Source organism: Crassostrea angulata, chromosome 4 (genome assembly GCF_025612915.1).
Source record: "Crassostrea angulata isolate pt1a10 chromosome 4, ASM2561291v2, whole genome shotgun sequence".
In the NCBI taxonomy this organism is placed as follows: domain Eukaryota; kingdom Metazoa; phylum Mollusca; class Bivalvia; order Ostreida; family Ostreidae; genus Magallana; species Magallana angulata.
Window position 1 is genome coordinate 26513492 of NC_069114.1, and position 24157 is coordinate 26537648.

A 24157-nucleotide genomic window follows, 5' to 3' on the forward strand; every position below is an offset into this window, starting at 1 on the left:
ATGGTGAAATCACCCTAAATGAAACAACTGACGTTATGTCATATTTCACCAAACTACATGCGTGTCATTTTGCCCTGCAAAAGAGCAGTACTGCAGTTACCTTGAAGGGGTTAATATAGACAGTTTAACGCTTTGTCGACATCTGTCAGAATTTGATATGAATGACATTTAAAGGCGGAGATATTTAATGGCCATAACTAATTACTGATTATTAGTGTATATTTACACATTTGTGATAATAAGATATGTAATAATTTAAAATTGCTATAAAGTAGACAGTTGATAGAACAAGAACTCATATAGTCTTAATATCCTTCATACAAATTAATATTCCGCGAGCAAGATGAAGACCTGTTAATAAAAGAGCAAGAGGATTGTATAAAAAAGAAGTAATTAAAATATTTTTTAATTTATTATATATTTATTCAATAATAACAGTTCATTGTTTACAAGACGTAACAACTGCAATTATAACAAAAGCAAGTCCCTGAACAACATTATCCTGTAACTAAAACACAACATATTCCAATTACTGAACAACATAGCCCAGTCACTTAAAAAACAAATATTTAAGGTCTCCGATGAACATATACCTGTCATTAAACAACATAACCCTGTCTTTGAGTAAATAAAAAAGGGTCACTGTATAACATAACACAGTCTATGAGAAACATAACCCCGTCACAGAGAAACATAACCTATTCCCTGTATAACAAAACCATGTCCCTATATAACATAACCCAGTTCCTTTATAATTATATAACCTAGTCACAGAGAAACATAATTAACCCAGTCACTGAAAAACATAATCCTGTCTCTGCATAACATAATCCAGTTAATAGGAAACAAAACCCAGTCACAGAAAAACATAAAAATAATTGGCCCACAATTACATGCTGTAAAAATATAATTTGATCCATAACAAATGATTCACTTTTCAGTGTACTTTTATACAAAATATGACGAAAAAAAACCAAATAATATAAGTTCACAATTGCAAAATAATAATATATTGTAAAATGTCATACTGATTGATGAAAAACAATCTATCAGATATACACAAATCTCAAAACTCAATTGAAACCATGCACAGATGCTATTTCATTGGGTATAGAAGTTCTTCAGCCTCTCTATAATGAAGGTTTTTAACAATGGAGGCGTAGATGATTCTTGCTTCTACAAGCAACACGTCCTTGAAATATCGCACTCCTTCATTGAATTTTTGACCAGGTCTGTAATAGATTAGCAAAATTATACAACAGTCTATAAAGATGAATTAACTATAAAAAGACTTGTTGCAAAGAGGTAGACACCAAATGACTTTTTGTTTTCTATTTAATAGGCAAGTATAAACTATCATACCCATCCTCAAGTGTTGCCATTAACTTCTCATTCCTGCAATTTTTCACGCTCAGGTAATATCCTGGGGGACTCAGGAGACCACTAAAATAAAAAGGAAAAGAACCACTATGTATATTTATGAAGGCAACATCTACATGTATCAAATGGAGGCCTTCACCACTTTTTTTTTATTAAGCAGTTGTATATTTCAATATTTTCATATTACTTAAATGTCTTAAAAAAATATATAAATCAAAGTAAACATGACTAAATTAAGAGAGTTTGAATAAAATCAAGGTGAACTTAAAAATTTCAAAATTTGTAATGTTCAGGCCGGTATGATTAAATATCTTATGGTAAGCTCATTTACAATGCAAATTAAATTGCAACAAATACTTACATGATTGTTTTTGGTTTAAACAAGGCAAATTCTTCCAAAACAAGGGCACTAATTTCTGTAAAACTCTATGGTAAGGAAAAATAAAGTAATTTTTTTTTTTTTATTGTAATGTACATGCATGTATATAAAAAAAACTTTAATACAGAACTAACAACTTCTAAAAGAATGATCAGCATGTAATATATCATTGGCAAGCTCTCTAAATGTAATGCGAAAGCATTACGGTACATGCAATAAACACGATATATTGGATTTATCCCAACATTTTGTCGATTTCCAGAATACATGTACATGTGTAGCATTAATTGCTACACATGTTCATGTATTCTGGAAATCGACAAACTTTTTCTTTAAGTATCCAAATTTTACTTTCAGTTAATATTCTGATGCATGTAAAGAAAAACATGATTTTTATCATCATGTAAACATGTAAACATTTTACTATCAAGGCAAACATATTAGAATACTGTTTTTTTTGTAATTTACATGTAATTAAGGATTTACATGAAGCTGTCAGTAAATAAGTAACCTAAGGTGCAATTAATGCATGCACAAATAGTTAAATTTGCCAGATGCCTCATATATGGACAAAAAGTCATGCATTAAAACATTCTCCATTATTGAACTTGAATTTATGTGAATGCAGTCAAAACTATGTAAAATACACTGTGTGTTTCAGGGTTGTCTCTAAGACCCATAAGGCTGGGAATTCCCCCGCCTATAATGCCTTAATTACCCAGCTATTTTTGCATTTCAAACACAATGTAGCTATAAGCAAGACCCCCAGACCCCCTTCTACTTTTTCATTTTCTCCTCATTCTTCAATTTTTAGAGACAACCCTGGTGTTTATATATATTTATATGTGTTTGTGTGTAAGCTACCTTTTTAGAGAAAAGTTTAATTCTTTCTTCCATTCCTTTAAAAGAGTTATTCATAATGTTGTGGTCTGTGAAATCATTTCTGTCAATCCACCGCAGATGTCTCCAGTGTGGCTCATAACACCTGTAATATAAGAAGTCTAATTAATCTAAAATATTGAAATGATATTATTGAAATAGTTACGGTTACATTATAAAGAACATCATATGATATTTTATTTTATTCCCATAAAAATGATATGAAGATGACATTATTTTGGCTTCTTTTATTGTTTAACATTTGATTACCTCTTGTCACCCTCCTCTAATTCCATTATTTCCTTCAGCTTAGCTTTGATGTGTGTTGAAAACTGTTAAAAATTACATTGAATAACATAATATAAAAATATATGAAATCATTTTTTTTCTGAAAATCAGTCTGCACTGAAAAAGTAAGTTATAGAACTTGCAGTCTCTTTTAAACAATTTCTTGACTGCTGATCGAGCTTTTGTGTGTGTGTGTGCGCGTGCATTTGTGTATGTTTATCCAGATATTTGCACATTACATCGTCATTGCCAAGGTTATGCGATTAATTAATTACCAAGGTTGCTATATTGTGGCCTAGTATGTTTCCTGTTCCCTTGCTGATGGGAAGATCCTTTCTTGGCCATTCGCACAAAATGCTGACCACCTTCTTGGACTGTTCAGTCTATTTATAAAAAAAATAAAAAATCACATTAATCCTACTGAACTGCATGTAATTTAACATCTTTACCTTTATGTAAATATATACATTTAGTTTAAAGAAAGTAAGATGTTCATCAGAAATACTCGTAAGGACATTTAATGACCGACAGATGAAATTTAATGAAATTATTAGATCGAGCCCATAGGGAATTTACTTACAAGTAACAATGCACATATAAACCATATTAGGTCAACTACAAACTATGTTACAATTATATCTTTTTGACTGCCTTTGCATAGAAGAATGGAATATATATATGGTCTCCACATGACTCATGTTTCTTTACAAATTAGCAGGAGGTAATTACAAATAAGCAAGAGGTAAGTAACATGATAATATTAATCATAACTGTACAGTGATACTCACTTCAGCATTTACGCTCTTGTGCAACCAAGCATTGCATTCGGCAATCTGTTCTGAAGCCTTCTAGTAAAAGGAAAAATATTATGAAATGTGGTAAATGATTTAGGATTTCTTTGTAATACATGAACCTTTGGGATCCTTTACAACTGTGACTGCTTTTCTTATGACAGTATGTCACAACTTGGCAATTTTGACACATCGTGAAACAGTTTATATTGACAAATTTTAGTGTCTATATCTGTGGTGCAATGAGTGTAGCTTAGGTCTACCAACCGACAGGTTCTGAGCTTGAATACTCCAGAGACTTTTATTTCTATGAAGAGCAGAAAATTTTTATAAAAATTTGAAAATGTTATTCCCCCCCCCCCCTAAAAAAAAAATTGGGGGGAGGGGGGGGGGGGGGGGGGTTTCAAGTCAAACACATGCTAAAAATCCATATCTTTAAGTAATTTAGAAGAATGGGCTTGTATACAGAACTTTTTCTAGGTGTGCGAAGAAACCTTATTACAGCAATGTGCAAAATACAAGGGTCGCAATGTATAGTAAAATTTAAACCAAAATCACATGCCAAAGCTTAAGAAATGCCATGCTATAAAGATCTTATAGTAGCTTTTATCATATCTTCATACAGATGAAAGTGCATTGCAAAATAGGTACTACTAGTATTAGGTACATATATACACATTGCATATACTTTTTATAATCTTTAAAAAGAATATCAGTCTACAAATATATATTTTCCAGATAATTCTAGTATCATATAATTACACAATCATATAATAAATGACCATGTTGATCAGTTAACTTTTAAAATACGTATTTTTTTACCTTTTCCATACACTCATTCATTTGTTCTTGCTTTGGGAAATCTTCACATCCCTCCTAAACATAGAATGATTTGTTATTAAATCAAGAAGACTGTTAATTAAATAATCTCATTTATTGAAAAGAAATTGCTATCTGCATTTTACTCACTGTAAAAGCTGTAGAGCTCTCTCTCAAACGTCTGAACTTTGAATAAGGCAAATATCTAAAATTTAAGAGATATTTTTAGTTACTAAAATGAAACTCGCCGACTGTTTATATAATCAGATGATTCCAAAAATAATGCATTCATGTATTTGCTAAATATATAATTATTAGTACATGTATAACTGATGCAACAATTTTAGTATGAAATTTCATGCATAAGGAAACATGTTGATAAATCTTAGGAATTCTAAAAGATTCCTATTTATAAACAAAGCAAAGACTAAAGAGTCTTCATTGTTTGCTTAGAACTGCATAAATCAAACTGCTAAACTTATTGCAATTGCAACAAAACATCTAAACTAAGAACTTGTCTACATGTATTTCAAAGCACATGCTGAACTTTCGTGTACCTTCCTCTAATATCTGAATATAAGAAAGATGATCTCTTTCTTTTCTGAAAAGTAGTAAGTACCGTTTGAAAAAGATGAAATTAAAATGTCATTGGTTTTCCTTTAAAATACCCAAACATTTTGCAACTGACAATACACTTGTTATCTTGTTTAAAAGAATACTGGTTCAGTGGGACAACCATCTTTGCTCATTTTATTGCCAAAGACATTAATAAACACTTGGGTATTAACCTAAGTTCTGTGAGAAAAAAATGTTTGAAATCTTAATGAAAACAGAAAAACCAGTGATTTTATGCCAGAATATTAAAATATTATTACCTTTTTGGGGTCTTTCCTCAAATCATAATTTGCAGAGGTCTGAAAAAATTGACAAGTAATATTAATTTTGTGAACTATTGTGAACTGGAAAACAACATAATGAACAAATTTACCCCAAGAATACCCCTTTCAACCAATGTACCATTTTTAGTAACTTAAATATCACGTCATGACTGCAAATTAATAGTGTTAACAACTTAAAAAACTTAATACAAGAGGCCAATGGAGTACATTGCTCACCTGAGTTAATTATCTAACAGAGAGACCAAATACAAGTAAAAATGGTACAATTCTATACTCAGCAACATCAGAAAAATTGGTAACAACACTTAAATAGTAACAAAAAGGTCTTCAATCTATAAAATTAATGGAAAAGAGTTGCAATCAAGATTTTATACAGTAGTTTGGTTTAATTTATTTATTGAAAGTTATTAAAAAATATTACCAATGATTCCTTTGTAGTTGTTTCTTTTGTAAAACAATGGCTGCAGTTGCAATCAAAATCATCTGTTGATAAACAGGATAGAAAATAAATCAATAAAAAGTTATGAAATGGTACTTTAAGAATTTTACTGAGAAATGATTAAGATTATAAAGTAAGTGTGTTATCTAATTGCAAGACAATTACCACTGTTTTTTAACAGGACCTGTCCGATGTTTTCCCTTGCTCGCATCATTTCGCCTTTCTGAATATCAATATCTAAATCCTCATCTTGAAGCAAACGCTCTAGAAACTACAAAATTAGTGAAATCAACTGTTTCAATTTCAAACAATGTAAATAGTTTTTAAAGTCTATCAGAAAAAGATGTACTACATAATTTGTGCATGGATTTGTATAAAGCTTACTGTCCCTTTTACACACAATGCCTGTTTTAGTTAAATTGCCAAACAATCACTGATCCTTAATTTCTTTAAAAGATCTTTTAAAAAGCAACCTTTAAGCAATGTCAAACTAGTTATTTTAAGGAGCAAGCAAAATCTAAAACTAAAAAACAGTTGAACTTTGACATTTTGAACACTGAAAACTTGAATACAATGGATATGTCAAAGCAATTTGTCATAATCACTTATTTTTTAAGTATTTTACATGCGATATCTCAGATAGTCGGATATCTCGAAATTTTTTAACAGTCCCATCTAGTTCGAGATAACAAAGGTTGACTGTACATGTACAGAGTAACAGCTACCACCTTCAATACTATAACTCCACAGGATGTAGAATCTCTCTGACGTGGATGTTTTTTTGGGTGAACAAACCACTCTGTGGTGGATTCCTCTATGCCCAAATTTTCTCTTCCAAATAAAAACTCTCTGAAATAGTAAATATAAAGAAGTAATGGATAATAAAAAAATAACAGTAAAATTCTTCACAGATATATAAGAAAATATAAAAACTTACTTCCATTTCTCATCAACACGTCTGAGCCTTTGGTATGACTCTCCTAATGGGTTGATGTAAAACAACAATTTATTCTTGGGTTCCACATACTGAAATAGACAACTGACCCTGGAACCACATTTTTCAAGAATCTGTATCTTATATAAAATTTATATTATGACTTTTTATTCCTACAAATATGAAAGGAATACACTGGATGGTTTTCAAGAAATCACCTGCTTCCAGAAGATGGAAGACTTAATTACAAATTCCAATATAGTGTGGTTTAAGAAATACTTACTATTAGAGTCCAATGACAGGAACCTTCATTTAGAGCACCACAAATAACATCAAATTCATCCAACTTGGGCACCTATTACACAAAACTATATATACATTTATGAGCATATGTTAATCAAAACAATATAACTTGTAGATCACAATTTTAATGCAAACAATGTATTAAAACAGATATATTATATATATGTGTGTGTGTATCATGTGCCAAAGCTATAGTTATAATAATAAGCCTCTCATTAAAAAGTTAATTGGATAATTCTAATGATGAAACCATGCAGTGCTTTTGATAATCTGATCACTAAAATATCTTGCCTCTGAAAGGTAGTTATGCAATTCTGCATTCCCTTGAAAAATTGCTGTCATAATAGTGCAATTGACATGATATATCTTCTTGCTCTGGAATACACAACATTTTTATTTTTGATACATTTTAATCTCGTAGACAATATTGTTAATACAATGTATATGATACAACTTTGTTAAAAATAGTGTTGGGAACTCAGCACATAACTAACTAGACATTTACTGATTATAGTTACAGCTTGTAAAAGGTGCCTAGTTCAGCCAAAGATGCAACAATATGCTTACAACCTCAATCTTAGGACCAAAAAAATACATATATATCATATACCTCATGAGAAGCAGACAGCAGATACATATATGCGTCAAGGACCTGAAAAAAAATTAAGAACAATTAATATCTTTATAACTAAGGTACTCATAAAATACCATCTTGCTGCATCTTTTTAAATAGATGGATAACGAAGAAAGTTAAAAGTTACAAGCAATGAAAGGAATTATACCTCATCTGGAAGCATTGTTTTCAAACAATGGAAAGATTTGTCACTTAATTTGTAGTGACCTATTTTACTACACAGGTGTCCAACTGGCTTTTCTGTCCACAAGCTTTGAACTGTTTAAAGCAAAATTGGTGCATGCATATGATAAAGGTCATACTAAATTTATTACAACTTTTAAGTCTCCTTTAAATAAAAATTGGTCAGAGTCAAACAAAAATATGAATAGAATACAATTAATTTATTGAGATGACAAACTTGTTCCGGTAATATCATTTCTCTAGTTAATTAAACTATATAATACTAAAAACTCTAATACTAGTTTGAAATATTCAACATAAATAACATGTGACAATGTATTTATAACATGCTATCTTAACAAATCTGTCTGTTTGATATCCTGGGTAAAAAGTTTAATACTCAAGATTTAATTTAACATTAGCAACGGAAAGATAAAGATATAATCAGAGGTGAAATTCAACATACCATTATCTTCCAGCTGGGCAGTGGTCTCTTTTTCTGGAGAACTCTTCCTCTTCTTTCCAGTTCCTATACCTTCTGGTGGGTCTTCATAACTCTGTAATTTCCGTTTTGTCTGTTTCTTATTAAATTTCATACAGAATAAAAAGGTAACTTGAAAACAACAATTAAAGATTTCAGAGCAATATAAGGAAACTCTTTATCACAAGTTTTACCTTGGAGCAAATCAGGCAAGTAAAACCTGAAGTTCTGTTGGTTAAATTACCAGGACCAACGCATGCTTCAGCCTTGTGAAAGGGTTTACAGCATTTTTTACATCTAACCTACAAAATTTAGAACATATATATTACTAGTTACTAGTCAGCATGCTGTAAGACAAACTAGGTAAAAGAAAATTAACATAAATAGACAAAATAATGTTAACTTTACAGAATGCTAGCAGATTCTGTGAAAAATCATTAAATTGCTATTACATGTAACGGTACTTAAGTCATTGCCTGACGTCACAACGTCAGGCATATCTATTAAAGTAGTATGTATGATAATTCGTTCAATAGATTCCCTCTAAAACAATCGATCAAAAGTAAAATATATATTTTGTAACAAAACATTTGTGATACAATTAATTTGACTCCCTCCCAATCAATCCATGGATGAGTTATTCAAAGCACTGAAGATCTCATCCTTAAATTGGATGAAAGGTAAAGCAGGACTTAATTCGCACCATAATATCTCATTCATTCATAATTCTTACGCACCGATTACTGGATGAGTCTGTATTGGGATCTGATGGGAATTTTATACTCCAGAGCACACCGTATGTACACATGAAGCTTTATTTGAAAACAAAAACCTTTCCCATTACTTTTATATGGTTGGAACTGACAAAAAGGCTTTTCATTTTGCATCTTAAACAGTCATGTATAACAAATATAATATTAAATTTGACTTTTGTTCTCTATTGCTTTCAAGGGTACTATTATTTGACACATGTACATTCCTAAAATTATTTGAAATAAGAAATAAATTTGATTGAAAGTGATATACATATGTACATGTATATACAATGGATAAGAAATATACTTAAATTGCTTCTTTAATATGCACGTTCTGTTTATAAGATTAATTTCTTATATCACAACCAAATTGATAAAAGCTTCCTATGAAATTATTTTGTTTTAAGTCAGGCAAGCTTTTTGGAAAGCTACCGGTATTACTTGTTATATGTCTTAGGGTTGATGATATCGAGGCGTGTTTAGCAGAGCGAGTGCTCTGCATTCAACATTAAACATGTTCATGTATAAAAGAATCCCTAAAATTGATACAAGTGGTCTTGTTGGACCCATTCTTTACAGCTATGTACATTATTGAATTGTTCATGAAATGATACTTGTACACATAAAATTGCTAAAAATTTTACATACCAACTCTTCTTCATCTGTACTAAATCCACATGTAGGACAGTATTCTGCTTGCCAGGCTTCAAAATAACAGAAAATAGTTCCCTTAATATCATCAATGAAAGTATCAATCCAAGAAATCTAAATAACGATTGAGTTGTAAAAAAGAAAATTTGAATATTTTGTTTTGTTCTTTATAAATGATTCAGAGCTTTTTAAACTTTACAAAAATACCATACAGATTATGCTGATAAGATCAAATTATGTCAAATATATAAATAGAAATAGCAGATTATATTTTGAAAGAAATATTACATGGTTTTGCTAGAGTTACCATAGTCATAACTAGTTACACTTTTCATGATTTAGAGAGAGAGAGAGAGAGAGAGAGAGAGTACTATAAAAACTAATATTAAACAGAATTGTTTTCACCATTACACATCATCAAAGAGGCAGCAATTTCCTTTCTTGCGGTAGAGAGGCTCTTGTCTGTTATATCTGTCAGCGGTTCCTCCAGAAAGTATCGATCAGCAAACTGAATTGTAGAAAAATAGTTGAGAGTGGTTTTTTTTAATGCATGTAATACCAAAATTAAAAAGAACACAATAAACTATCATATAGCTAAAATAAACTTATAACATACTATTAGGCAATATACTCCACAGTTAAATGCATCTCTTTGCTTGGAGTGTTTTAATGTCTGCACAGACCAACTGCCATCCTCTGCCTCCACCTCATTGTATACCTCCTTCCTGGCTTTGATATATGCACTAAAAGACAGTATATTGTAAGATAATAACCATCATATATATGATTTCATATTATTATTATCATAGATGTTACTCATGATATTGAAAAAAATGTCTAGCTTACCACCAGTTCTTCTTAATTTTATTTAATTCTGAATCCCCTTCTCCCTTTGGATTTATGAAATTAACAATCCTTTTCTTTGGGTCGATAATCTAAAATCAGATTTAAAGTTATTATATACACACTTTCAAAAATACATGAAAAAGTTAATAGATATTTTTCAATTTATTTTTTAATTCAGCCAAAATGTTTGCAACAGTACCAGGATTGTCCAATGGTTGTTTTGGCACACTGCTCCAATTATAGTAGAGTACTCCCATAGTTTCAACTGTGGAATATCACAAAAATATGAAGAAAAAAAACCTATTCATTACAATCTAACATTATGCTTTCAAAGCATTTACAAATATTTTACATATTCATTAGGATAAATTATAAAATAATAATGATCCACAAAAATGAAATAAAATTAATAAAATACAAGCATGCAAATTATATTTCATGAAAACCTAGTCTGGCATATTTGTTCTTAAAAAAATTAAAACATATTTAAATAACACAATTGTAAAAACACAAACCTTTTGTCTGCATTTATCAACAGAAAAAGTCCCTTCTACTAAACTTTTCATTGTTTGTGAGGGATACAATGAAACAGACTTGCCCTTCTCAAGCTCTCTTTGCACAATATTTGCTAAATATGCATCTACAACCTGTAGGAATAAGAGTATTAATGGATCAAGTTGTCACAAAAAATATGTCCACCAAAGTTAAACTTTTTGACTGTAATACAGGAATACAGACCTGATCAGTCACCCATCTAGTGCCATTCAGAGATCTTATGTCAGTATCAGTAACATTGAAGTTGGAAACTTTCCCCACTATATATCCTGTACCTCTTTCCAAACTCCAAAGTTTTCTCACTTCTTGTAAAGCTGTAATCATAAATCAAAGTACTGAAGTACTGACGGGAGTTGATTTTATCTATTATCATTTATTTTAAAATCAACTTATCTTGCATGGCAATTAGTTTCTAGTCTGTATTTGAACTACGCACTTTCTTATTATATGAATTTTAGACTTTTCCTACAAGAATTTTGAGAAACCCCATATGAGTTATAATAATATGTGTTATAATATTTAAAGATAGATTTCAAACTATGTATAAGTAATTGAAGCAATTCTAAAAAATTTATGGATCCAAGAACTACTGATATCGAATTCTAGTTTCGTTAAACCCGACGCTCGGCTGTCTCCGTTAATCTTCGACAAGCAAAAGACCTTTCTGCTTGTCAGAGATTTACGGAGACAGCCGAGCGTCTGGTTGAACGAGGCTATATCAAACTCTGGCGTAGGAATACATATAATTAAGACTATAACAATATCTTAGTTGTTCATACTATATAAAATCTGACTATTTTCAAAGTGTTTATTGATAAGTGTCCTTGAAAAACAATGCTTCAGCATATACATTACTTCGAATTTTTCTATTATTTTCAAGAACTAAGTCTTGTCAGAGGTGATGATTTGTGCCTAGGTCCAAATTTAGCACTGTTTCACTTTCAGTTTGCCAGAGTAACTGCATCGGAGAGTTGATTAAAATCAACTCGCAAAAATGAACTACACAAATTCTAACTTCTTGTTCAAAAACTGCATAATATTAAAAAAAAGTTTTCTAGAAAAAAGGAATGACCCCAAGTAGACTCAAAATTTATAGGACCCACAATGCTCTACCCACTAAGTAAATGAAAATTAACCAACTAAGCTTTATATATTACTGCTAAGCAAGAGTATGCATGGCAGTACTGAACCTTTCATACATATGCAATTTCAGAAATCAATATAATTTTTCTAGCATACCATCATGGCTACAACATTGCTTTATGTCCTCTTGTGGGTATGAAGAATATGTATCAGAAAATTGAACTCTTTTCTTGACTGATGAATTATTTTCTCCTTTTCTCTTCAAAATGCCTTTTACATCAGAAACTGAAAGTTGATTAGCATAGTAGTACATGTATGATCAAATTAACTAAGCCCTAACATCAACAAGGGAATTATATTCAAACATTTAGTGCTTCAAAATCATTTAAGATTCTCCTTTTGATTTACATTGAACTAATTAGGAATTAGAATATATTAATGTATTCGAATCTGCAGCATACATAATGTAAATGATTCGAACAAACAATATAATTCTTACTTGTGTTAAATACACATTGATCATTGTCATCTATAGAGATCACTTCTTCTTCAATAACTTTACACTCGTCTGTAAATAAGTAAAACAAATCAAATAAATGCACATCAATTATCAATAGAAGGAAATCATCACTGAATTGTGCAATATGACACAAAATATGTGCAACATATATTGGATTTGAAATATATAAAACATACCACTCTCTCTCTTCAATAAATCCCCAATGCCTTTTGAAGAGTAAGTCTTTAATCTGTCAGCTGCTACACCATGTCTACCTGTACCTTTTCTTCTTTTCTTGGAAAGAGATAATCTCCTGGCTTTTGGGGTGCCTATGTGGGTCATGTCCTTCTCTTCATCAACCAGAAACTCATTGTTCTCACATGAAAGGTCTCTAAGAGTCTCTGCTGTATTTTGAAGCTTGTTGAAAACCTCTTCTAGGCGAACCTCATCTTTACAGCTATAAACATGTGATTTTATCACTTCAAAAATGCCCAAGATTTTTGACCTCAATTTTGACAATCTTGATTTAGTAGGCACGGGCAAAGATTGGCTTCCCTTCATTGAAGACTCGGATTCTTGAAAGCAGGGTTCACTGTTTATTGTAGTATCTTCTTCAGTTGGAGAACAGAAGTGGTGAAGTACATCATCATCAAGGGTGATAAAAGGATTATTCCTGTACTCCTTCGGAAGCTGCTCCCACTTCCACGGAGTATGTCTAAAAATTGCACAAAAGTGCTTGCAAATGAGGTGGTGTTTCCTCCAATCATCACAACTACAAGATGGAATAGGAAATCCTCCTGGCAAAAAGTTGACAGTATACACTTGTGAACAACCAGGTGTCTGGCTTTTTACCAGAAACTGACCTTCTCCTATCTGGTCTATATCATCAACAGAAATGTTAACGGAGTCGTCCCACCTCTTATAACAGTGTTTAACAACACTTCCTGGCCGATTTACAAGAAACCCTGGTATGTTCTCTGCATAATTCCTTGCTTCTTCAGCAGAAGACAAGTTCTGTCTAACGTATCTAAAATCAAATAAAATAAAGACTACTTCAAAATAATAGGTAATAAATATTAGTGCACCGTACTATTCAGTTAGTACTGAACTTGCTCATATTTACATGTTATCGCATCAAATGCTGGACAGTTACTGTAGATTCCTTGTTTTGACACTGCCAGTACTTTAATCCTGCAATCAATATGTCTGCATCAAATCAGAAGAAAAATCTTCAATACTTAATTTTTTTTATACCTCTTCAATTAACTTTCATCTAACGGTTTGCAAAATGAAAGCAAGGATTTAAAATCTGTGAGATGAGCTTCTTTCGACTTTACACATATATCAATTTCTCAGGTTTAATTAGAATCTACACTATAAGTCAACCTTTAAAATTTAACATTCAAGTCACTTCAATATTACCTTTTGTTACAAATATATATAACATTATGAAAAAGAATATCTAAATTGTTTTTCATTCATTGGGTAAAAATGTATTGCAAGAACCTAGACTAATATATAAAAAAAAGTATAAGCTAGTAATTGATTGTGCTTTAACCTTTGGTAGATGTCCGGAAGAAATTCATGCCAGAGAATGGTGAGCAGGTGAGACAGTGATTTAGCCTTTTTCTTTTCTAAGAATTCATATTTCAGGCTTTTGTTCTGTCGTTCAACCCCATTGTTGGTATTAACGGAGGCATTGAACCTCATCTGGCGAAAAGCCTTTACCCATCGCTAAAAAGTAAAAACAAAATTAATGGATAATTAATAATGAGTCTGGGCCAAAATAGATCTATAATAATATTCATACGAAATATATAGTTACTGAGCAAAATTTAAAGAAATCCCTTTTTTGAGCTGAAATAATTATACAATTTGTCATACAGATGTGATACAATTGGAGTCAGTGGAAAAAATTCAGGAAAACTAGTGACAGCGCTAGTATACGTTTATTCTTTTTTTCATAGCATCACAATCATTTAATATCCAATTTTTGTTAACAGTAATAACCTTGTGTTTGTCCAACCATCTGTCTTTGAACCAACTTCTCAATCGACTGTTGTTGGTCCAGAACCTACTTTCCTGTAATTATGAATTTTAGATTTCACAATTCAATATCTATAATAGGGCACACTAAGAAGTTCATTTAAGAAATAAACAGCAATGTCAAAAAGTTCACCGAGATATGAACTTGGTTGACACATGATCAAATTTTGTGAAGCTTAAATGGCTTATCAGAAGATGTGATTATATACGTACCAACCAAGTGCATAAACGCTAAACTTTCAAACATTGCCATTTATTACTTACCATACATATATTATTATAATACAGTAACATTTAAGAATGGCAAATGGTTCATAATTATCAATGTATCCTTGTTTTAAATATCTACAATAATGCAACAGTCAAACAATAATTAAGCATGTGCATTTACGGTGACATCATGTAAAAGTTAAAATTAACAGAGAATTGAACATATCCACTATTCTATATAAGTATAATAAGTTCATTAAAAGCATGCATCAATTTAATAACCTCTAAAGCTGATTTAGCCATGTTGAATTCCTCAATGGTGTTTGCATGTGCAATAGAACGGAAGAGGTTCAAAATTTCTGGTTTGTCGTTTCCTATACAGTTGTGGGATGCCTTTAGCCACCTATCCCAGGACTGTTCACGGTGAAAATCACAAAGGTATACAAATGACTCTGAAATAAACATTTAAAAATTGAAGGTACGTATGTTTAGTGTTTCACTGACAGCTAGTATATATAATACAAAAAAATCAAACCTCATTGCAGATTCCAAAAATAATTGAAGAGCACATCTAGATCGATCAGATTTGTAGTACAAAGTCATGTACTAGATTTATACATGGCTATTCCATTATTAAAATTAAGTAACACCTTATTTTTGGAGGCACTACAAATACCCCAGTATACATTGAGCTTATAATTTTATTATACTGAGATACTATGGAACCATTAAAATAATAGACATTGCCGTTTAATTTAAGTTTTTGAAATTTTGACGTCATGTTACTATGTTACTTATTACATAGCTTCTGAAAATTTTAAAATGAAAGCGCTTAAACTATATTGAACGATTTTCAGATTTCTTTCTTAATCTATATGTATATTACAGTAAAATTTCGTTATCTCGAACTATAGGTTTATAATTATTTGTATATTTACTTACCTGGAAACACAGTTTCTATGGCATTAATTTCTTCATTGGCATAATCGCACATAAAAAATGCAGGTCTCCATGCAAGATTCCACGCTTTTAAAATTGACAAAGCTTCTTGTATAGAAGGTGTATCTTCCGACTCCACAATAAATGTAGCAACAGTCATATAGTTGACATTGGTAGGTACACAAAGAAAGTACAGGGGCAAAGAATATCGTGTAGTTCTGTATGTGGCGTCCAAGAGGCAAATCTCATTTCCATAACGTCTCAATAGTTCCTGTTGCCACTTTGTTTGGTGAACATACAAAAACTTATTCCTGCAACCAGTGCGTCGAATGGTAAAATCTTCATCCAACAATAAATTCTCATCAGGTTCTTCAATTACGGACTCTAGAATTTCACAATTAAATATCAGGACATTATATGAACATAATAACAATACATAAGTTTATCTCTCCTGACTGTTATAGTACAAAAGAAAATATTATCAAATCAATACAGTTTCACTATATTGCCATACTGGTCCAGACTTAAGGTACTTCACTACACCGAGACTTATACATGTACTTTTTAAGACACTACGTCACAAGATGGCGATTTTAATGTTTTGTTAAACTGTTTGTATCAATCGATTCAGATGTATATCGACATACCTAGATCAGTGGTTAAAGTATCATGCTTGTGAACCACAGATCATGAGTTCGAATTCGCCTGTAGCTTTTGTTCATGTTTATTGAATGAAATTTTTAAAAATATAATTTTTATCCAAAATTGCACATTTTTTCGCCTATTTGACATATATATGCTACATATCCAACATGCTCTCTATCATAATCAAGTAATTTTCTACGGATTTGAGAAACTATTTGAAGGTGTAGTGAAGTACTAAGACCTGAACCTCTATCAGAGGGACCAAGAATTTCACAATTAGGAAGTGGATTTCATGGACATGATCTTAAAATTTTTTTTGTTTGGAATTGCCATCTTGGGGTTTCTAGACCCAGGAGGGAGGGAGAGGGTGGAATTTTTTTTTTAAAACTTCAAGTTTTACTACTGGGTATAACTTAAAAATTGGTAAAAATAAAAAATCTCCATATGAAAAACTATTTCTTTATTACTTGCAAAATAAATTTCACCAGCAGGGGAATTTCAATGAAGCAGGAGGCAAGTCCAAACAAACAATAATTTTATTTTGGCCTATATAACCATGCATTTAGTTTATCTCAAAAATGTATAGGAGAATAGAAGATTTCCTAAGATTGATTACATGTACATTTCTGCTATATGGCCATGTTGGCACCACCCTTAGAGAGTCTTCAGGGATATCATTATCATTGCATTTAGTTCCCCCCACTCCCTCCCCAGTGGATCAAAGTTGAGAAGACTTTTGAAAATTTAACCCTAAATCCTATATATTTGGCCCCTTCTATACGGCCCCGAGGGTTGTATAAAAGCCAAGACTTTCACAATTTAGATTCCTTTAACTTATAGATATGCTTTTTACCAAAACTGGTAACAATTGGCCTTGTGTTGACAAAGCATGACGACAACGGAATTAAGACCAATGGCAGTGGGTCACCTGAGTGAATTAATAAATGGATCTTACCTGACTCTTCATTCTTGGTTCTTATATAAAACTTGTCATCTGGATGATATGAGTTCTCTTTTGTAACCATTTCCTGAATTATTTGCTACAATCAAAATAATAAGATCCATTATGATAAAAATATTAAGCAAATATGACTTCTGCAAAATATTTCATATGTTTTACTCGATCAGTCCCTGAAAATGTCTCCAAGAGAAGGACCAATTATTAAAGCCCCATGTATAGATATTACACAAAAGTTGTGTATTGGTCGAGGCCATTACACTGTTACAATATATGAAATCATCAGATTTGTCATGTTACTATGTTTCAATGATAGGCAAATCTTACCTTATAATTACCTACTAACATCTCTATTATTCAAATGATTGATAGAAGTCACAAACTTGCAAATTAATTAATGTAATCAAAAAGAATGCCTAGCAAAAGTTTAATACATTGTAACATATGTATGTGTATGAATGTAATATATATATACACTTAGAAAGTCTGCTGCATATTCAAAATGTATTTATTAATTTGGTTATTATAAAATTACAGTTTTGCTTTTTTCAATTAAACATGCAGATACTTCTTTCTTATTTCTTTAAATGTGGCATCAAAAATTCAGAAATATTAATTATGAATGCTGACATACACATCATCAAATAACTTTACATTTATATTGTAACTAAATGTACCTGATCAATACAGCTGTCCCTCAGTTTCAATAACTGACTTCCCATATGGTTGTATATGTCTTTTAATGAAGGCCAAAATCTTTTGTTATATTTGGGTGGCAAAGGGGTATCTTTAAAAATGAACTCCTTCAAGTAGACCTCAAGCAACAACTTCATTTTTAGAGTACTTGTTACCCCGTGCTCCATTACAATCTTCTTAATGTACTCGGAGAGTCTCCTGTCCATCGGCTGTAGGATACAGGAGGCCTGAATATCAAAACATAATGATCGAGTCAATTTTAATTTCATTAGATTCACTGCAAACATTTTCGTCATTCCTGGCTCTTCAGGCAGTTTTGCACAATTGAATGTATGTCAATATCCTAGCAACCAAAGCAAAATTTACTATTACAATAAATCACATACATAAATATTTCAAATCTAACTTTACCTATATTCTCCCTATAGTACATGGCCATTGGCACATAATGGTACTTATAACTTCCTAAAAAGCCAGGAATGGCAAAAATGTGGGCAGTTCAAAATGGAATTCTGATTTCATTTCATTTTTAAATTACATATTTTTGTACTTTTAGAAAACTGTTAGGATTTTAGTTTTTTCATCCTTGGTAGTGTTCAAGCTAAATAAAGGCCAAGTTTAATATTAAATATAGAGCAAAACATTATCCTTTAAAACAAATTTTTCGCTCTATTGAACCAACGAGAGTATTTCGATTATAATCAATTATGTTCTTTTATCCACATTAATATCAACAAGTGTCCCATACCACCTCAAAATTGTTAGTTCATTTTTTATATCATTATATACCTCTCCTTTTAGATGATTGCAATGTTCATCATTTTCTGGAAAGGAAACATAGAATCTGTGTTCAGATAACACATCATGATTTTTGTATTTTAAATCTTCCTTCAGTTTGGCTGCAACCTGGTTCCGGATGTATTTAGAATTCTGGTTTTCTGCAAGCTGTTTAATTAAGAAGAATAAAATTTCAATATTAAAAGTTTATATTACAAATACATACATGTATTCCATTTGTGCAATTGCTTAATATAAAATGGGCGCTACATGCATTTCATTATTCATATACTCATTACATTTCTTTATTTTATTCCGCACTTGTACAATTAAATAACCTACAACAAGACCAAGGAAGAGTATCATGATTCATATTTTATATTCAAGTTGGTATTCATATTTTACATTTAGACTTAAGTTGGTAATATTATATAATTAATTCTATTTGATACATACTTGGTATCCAGGAAACTTAAGTACATGGCGGATTTTTATTTTGGCAGGGCAACCTTTCTTTTTACTCGGTTGAACATAGTTTCTTTGGCTGACTTTGTACGTATGATCAGACTAAAAAATAATTTTGTAAGTTATCAACAATACAGCACAGCTAGAATCTGATTGAACTAATCACAAAAGCTATTAGGTTGTCCTAAGATATTTTTGCTGCATATTTTCTTATATTCTTCGATATTTATAAATACTTCTTGGTTCAGAAGATACATGTTCATTCAATACTTATAGTGAGAAAAAATCGCAAGATTTCCCTTTTAAAACATTTATTTACTGTCCCCTCGCTTCTAGCTTGTCAGGTTTCAATACACGGCTACAAATAAAAAGTTTACAGGGATTTTACATTGCTAAATGGATAGGGTACCCGGATGATAACATGGAAAAATTGTGTGAGGTGTGACATTCATATGGAAAAAAGATGTCAACATTCCCCATTATAAATCTTCATAGGAAATATATAGTTTTCTAAATTCCTGTGGATTTCTGCTAGGGAAAAATGACAATGTGTGAGTGAGTAATTTTGGAAATGTTCTCTTTCATCTATTTCAATTGCACTAGCTTCTTTAACAGATATGTGTAAGTAGCAACAACAAAAATGTCCAAATGTGCAGCATAAATATCTTGGGACAGACTATAGAAGTTTTCCAAATTAAATTTACCTTAAGTACTCAATCTAAAGTATGTTTATCTGCAGTTATTTATACAACTACTGTTGTATCAAATGAGGACATTTTCTGATGAGATTTTTTCGTTCTTAAATTGCAACAGTAACATTCTATACACACATTTTTTTTACACTGCTGAAACTTTTTTTCATTGGTCTTCCTATCTCTGTTTGGCCCTTGATGGCATTCGAGGATTTTTTTTCCATGAATCAAAAATGGAGCTCCATCATATGGAATTGCAGGATCGCAGTTGCTTTGGGTATCAGAAAATCTCACATTAAGTGTCTTAATGGATGATAGATCTGTACAAACATACAATATGTAACATTATGTAAATACATGTACACATACCGTACCTATTAACTTAGGGCTCTTAAAATACAGTATGGGGTTGGAACATGGAACCATAATCGTTAACTTTTGGAAAATCAGCAACATTTTGGGGAAATCATTAAATCAGTTTATTGTACCCAATTCATTTAAAATACAATTCTCTACAAGAGAGCAAGTTAGGTACGTACGTTAAGAGAGATCCGACAACCTATAGAGGGTTATATTTCATAAAAGAATAATAATTACATTTCTTACATATTTCACAGGTAATAAGCAACCGGAAAAGTGGGAGTGTCAAAAGTTTTTCAATAAGGAAGGTATAGCTAGAGCAAACACAAATTTTTCACTTCCCTTCAAGTGACCTAGCTTTAACTTGCCCAAATGGTTTTGGGTCAAAATCATGACATATATATACTCAGATCATATACAATTTTTGATTTATTTTAGATTATAATGTTCATCGATCCATTACAAAGATTATATAATGATTTGACAAAATTGCAAATACAGACAGACAGATGACTAAGGTTATTGCTAATTAAAACCCCCTAGATTTGTGTGTGATGTGGGTATTCAAAACTAAATATAATACTATTTAGTTCTGAACACCCACATCAGTTCATGTCACACACAAATCTAGGGGGGATTATAGCAATCACCTTAGCCATCTGTCTGTCTGTCAATCTGTATAATTTTACCTTTCACATTTACAGTATCTTTAACAAACATAGCAAATTAATACAATGATTATACAACTATAATAAATATCTAAATTTACCTATATTCTGCCCAAAGTCCTTTGTGCTTTTTAATGATCGGAACCTTGAAGATGTTGTAAATTCATATTCCAGAATCAACTTCTCAAGTTGAACAAGTGATGAAACATATCCCGATAAATGGGAAGTCTTCCCTTCTAAGAAGTCTTCCCATGAAAGGTATCTGTTGTAATATAAGAATTACAAATATACACTTTAAACCCCAAAGAATAAAATATAATATATGAGGCAATGGATAACATGTAAAGCTTGTTCATTTAGTTAAAACTTGGAGAAGTTCAAGTACAGTATACTCAATATATGAGCAATGAAATTCCACCCTGAAACCTAAACCTATAACGGCCATGTATTTTATATACAGAACAAAAAGCAGATCGACTGTTGATCATTATCAATACCTACAAAGATGACAATAAGTTTGTATAATTTCTGTTTATCCTCAAGCTGACACACTTCAGGGAGAGAGAGAGACAATATTACCAAATAATTTCAAATGGAGAGAATGGGGCACATATACTAAAATCTTTTTTAAGAGAGTGGCATGAATTTGAAATTTTAAATAATCAAGTGATGTTGACCTTGCTCTTGAAAACAACTCCTTTATCTACAGTAGGAAAATTTTTGGCTGGATTCAATAACTCCTGTCCTCTAGTAAAGTTCTACGCAAAGTGTATACATGTGCAAGATGTACTTTGTTTATGTAACCCTGCCACTTCACAAAACAATCTGACTTTTCATAACAATTAAGTGAAAAGCTGTCAATGTGACAGCAAGCCAGGTTTTCTTTTATGTGAACTGTATCCATAATCCATGTTAACACTGAATTGATAAACACTACCTACCGTATCCAGTGAAATGGAGTACCCTTTATGCAATATTTTGCCTAAAAATGACTAGCGGTAAGTTCAAAAGCTGATATTTTTTTCATAAATTATCAGAAATCAAAATCCTAGCAATATGCATACCTCTTATATATGTACAACTAATCTGCAAAAAAACAACTTCCTATCTTGAAAACTGTAGGAAGAGTTATCAATACAATCAGGGTATACCTTTTTGGCAGCTGCCCGCCCACCAGCCCGCCATTTTCACCATTTCAATTAAAACCAGATTTTTCCGTTGGAAAAGCCAGTTAACAATAATACAATGTACGAGTTTAAACAAAGTCTGGCAAAGTGTTAGTCTTCCAACTCTGAGATACAAGAAAAATTAAGTTTTTTACATTCCAATGTCTGCTTGTGCGACTGTTTATACCTGTCAGATTCAACTTCAGTATCCATGTTATTGCTGCAGCAATTGTCAGATTCAACTTCAGTATACACTGTTATTGCAATAATTTTGTCTCAAACCAAATAGTTATCTACAAAATCCTGGAATAGAAAAATAATAATTTTAATTAAAAGAAAATAAATGATATTCTTCACAAATATATTAATTACTAGCATCTTTAAGATTTTACTTGCTCATATGATAATGAGTGCATGGAGCGATATTGATCATCAGATGCAGATACCTATTGCATATGAAGTATGGATGAGTGCATAGTTTATTTCAACATAAACCAATGCAATTGTATTGGGTAAATCTCTTAACGTACCATGATATACAAAAATACAAAAGTCTCTCCAATGAGATGCTGAAAGATGTCTCAGGTGTCCTTGAAAGTAGTGTTCCAAATTCAAAGGAGATTAAAATAAAAGCAGCTGATGTGCCTATGAATGTACCTACCAAAAACCCAGGCCACCAGAAAAGTCATTGGGGCAGTACCTAATGGTACTTAATTCTTATAATTGTACTTTTGATTTGATGAAATGAGACCGTTTCAGCTGATTTGTCTGTAAATGTACCTGCTGAGAAACCAGCTGTCACTATCAGACCAGAAAATTGATGGCGTGGTACTAATGGTACTGTTTATAATTGAACTTTTAATTTGATGAAATGAGATCATTTCTTCCATACAGTTGTATTGAACTGAAATAAAATTTAAAATAAATTGATTTCATCATGCAGTCATTTCTACAGTGTGACATGGTTATAGGTCATGGTGTACATGTATGTGGCTATGGTATATCTATATGGCTTCAGTTTGAATAGAACAGAAGCATAACTTCATGTACCTTAACCCCTTAATATTAAGTTAGTCCATATGCCATGGTGTACTTAGGAATATACCACATCATTTTACAATGGAAAATCCACCTAGCTATGGTACAAGATCCAAATTTTATATGCAGGCATCATTTCTAGGAAATGTACACAAAATTGATAAATACCATCAAAACTAAAATACTGGGCATTTGTTTACAAGTAGTTTTTTTTTCTCTGTAAAACGTATTTCTAGATTCAGGTAAGCATTGCAAATGTTATTGTCATTTTCATTTATGAATGAGCCAGGAGTGATTCACTTTTCTGCCGAAGCAAGCTATGATTTAAATATAGCCTATTTGATTTTAATATCGTTCGGGTCAAATACGATTACAGGATTTAGCTGCATACCATGAATTACCTATATAGCTTTAATTACTTACCTGAAGTAGGTTCATTCAGCTATTCAATTAAACTTCAAATTTCAAGCTACGAAGCTAAATCTATGGTAACTGTACTGTTATAGTGTTATTGTCATTAAATTTGTAACGGTAAGACTTTAAAGATGTCGAAATATAGACATACCAGCAAATTTGATCAATCTTATGTTTAAATTCATTCATAAACATATACACAGGCCCATTATACAAATGTCAAGTTATTCCAGCCATCGGGTCAGTTCATATTGTACCGCCTCTGGTACTCCTCGATCCTCCATTTTTCACATTTTCCGCCCTTTT

At 31.5% G+C, this 24157-nt stretch overlaps 1 protein-coding gene across 1 annotated transcript; it reads right to left on the minus strand.

Annotated features, from left to right (window-relative positions):
* Positions 1–940: 940 nt before the first annotated feature.
* On the minus strand, positions 941–24157 carry LOC128182191 (uncharacterized). Its single transcript, XM_052850795.1, has 41 exons — positions 22587–24157; positions 21335–21495; positions 20344–20525; positions 19505–19615; positions 19061–19216; positions 18253–18498; positions 17573–17657; positions 15976–16356; positions 15316–15485; positions 14788–14859; positions 14336–14511; positions 12975–13804; positions 12778–12846; positions 12435–12563; positions 11379–11509; positions 11156–11287; positions 10840–10905; positions 10641–10729; positions 10411–10537; positions 10200–10302; positions 9792–9847; positions 8583–8690; positions 8374–8464; positions 7894–8003; positions 7722–7763; positions 7403–7486; positions 7092–7163; positions 6812–6900; positions 6603–6723; positions 6040–6145; positions 5857–5918; positions 5412–5450; positions 4691–4741; positions 4540–4593; positions 3715–3774; positions 3202–3309; positions 2909–2970; positions 2624–2744; positions 1742–1806; positions 1363–1443; positions 941–1232 (listed from the first exon to the last, which is right to left on the minus strand). Exons 1-41 carry the CDS (start codon positions 22610–22612, stop codon positions 1097–1099), a joined length of 5160 nt encoding a protein of 1719 aa, XP_052706755.1. The 5' UTR covers positions 22613–24157; the 3' UTR covers positions 941–1096.